General features: G+C 39.0%; 1 protein-coding gene across 2 annotated transcripts in view; it reads left to right on the top strand.

The window, feature by feature from the left end:
- The window catches only part of MRS2 (magnesium transporter MRS2), a 28,430-nt gene that overhangs the window by 7,543 nt on the left and 19,455 nt on the right, over positions 1–1,432 (top strand). For both annotated transcript variants that reach the window (XM_007454514.1, XM_007454515.1), the window contains one exon: positions 84–257. In XM_007454514.1, the coding sequence (XP_007454576.1) occupies positions 84–257 (174 nt within the window). The remainder of the gene's footprint in view (positions 1–83; positions 258–1,432) is intronic.

The following is a 1,432-nucleotide window of genomic DNA, read 5'->3' as shown; positions in this document are numbered from 1 at the left end:
TTTTTCCATACAACTCTACAACTTACGTATGTGCGTGTGTGTGTACATATATATATATATATATTTTTTTTTTCCCCCCCCAGTATTTGAAAGCTGTGATAACTCCAGAGTGTCTTCTGATACTAGATTATCGTAATTTAAATTTAGAGCAGTGGCTGTTCCGGGAGCTCCCTTCACAGTTGGCTGGAGAGGGTCAACTTGTCACATACCCTTTACCTTTTGAATTTAGAGCCATAGAAGCACTCCTGCAATATCGGGTAAGCCTGTTTTTATTTAGCTTCTTGAATGTTTTCTGGTTTTACAGTGCTATTGAGGAGGAAGACACATTGGTATTGTTTTAATAGCATTTTCCCTAACCACACCCTCCCACCAAATAAAAACATTTCTAAGGGTCTTATATGCAGAAAGTACTTAATTCTTAAACTTTATGACCCAAACAAATAGATGTAAAGTCTCTAGGTATGGTATACATAGAATCTCTTTGACAGTCATGTTATGACATTCAGTGAAGCTCATTTCAGGTTGTCTATCCATTGTTCAATTTTAATAAGTGTATTCAGGGATGCTAATTCAAAATACTTATCCTAAGTATATAAATGAACATATCAAAAGGTTTTAACTGTACTCCATTTTATTCTCTAACTAAATTGTTGTGTGACTGCTTGCACATGATAAATATTATAGCACAAATCTTTCATCAAATCATTCTGCTAGTCTCCATATCATTCTTTGATTTGTTTGTGTAATCCTTTGTTTGAGCTAGCTAAATGATGCCTGTGTTTGCGACCTAGTTTGACATAGAAACCGTGTACAATTCTTCTTACAATTCCTCCTTTAAGTTGATAATCATTGAGTGTCTGGGGATCCTGTCAGGCTCTGAACAAGGACGGTCACTGCTTTCCTGGCCCCGACAAATCTTTCATCATCTTTTCTTCCCCCTATTAGTCAGGATAGTACTGTTCAGGACCTGGCTACATGCAAGAGTCAGTACCATGAGCATGCTAGCCAGAGTGGGAGAAGAAGAGGGGAGAGTAAAGGGGACATGAGGTGGGTGGGGGTTGTTGGAACCTGGCACCCTTCTTTGTCTGCCTTGCTCTACTGAGGGAGTAGGAGATGGCTCCGTTCCTTACTCAGGTTAATGAGGCAATAGCACCAGCTAGTGCCAGCCAATGAGATGGTGACTAGTTGAAGCCCAGTTACTAAGCAGGGAAAAAATGGAAAGAAATGAAGGTATAAACAGTGGTCGCTGGCAAGCTACACGGACTGACTAAGCTCTCAGCAGCTAATGCTAGGATGGACAGTATATGTTGGAATTTACATTATTAATCTTACTGCTTAATTCAGCTGCTGTTATGCTGTTTACCAACAGGTATGGAAGAATTTTAATATTTTAAGAACTAGTATAGCTGTATCAATGTATATCTGCTGATTG

This window comes from Lipotes vexillifer, unplaced genomic scaffold (genome assembly GCF_000442215.2).
Source record: "Lipotes vexillifer unplaced genomic scaffold, Lipotes_vexillifer_v1.1 scaffold421, whole genome shotgun sequence".
Classification (NCBI taxonomy): Eukaryota; Metazoa; Chordata; class Mammalia; order Artiodactyla; family Lipotidae; genus Lipotes; species Lipotes vexillifer.
The sequence above is the reverse complement of the archived record's forward strand: the minus strand, read 5'-3'. Positions and strand labels throughout refer to the sequence as shown.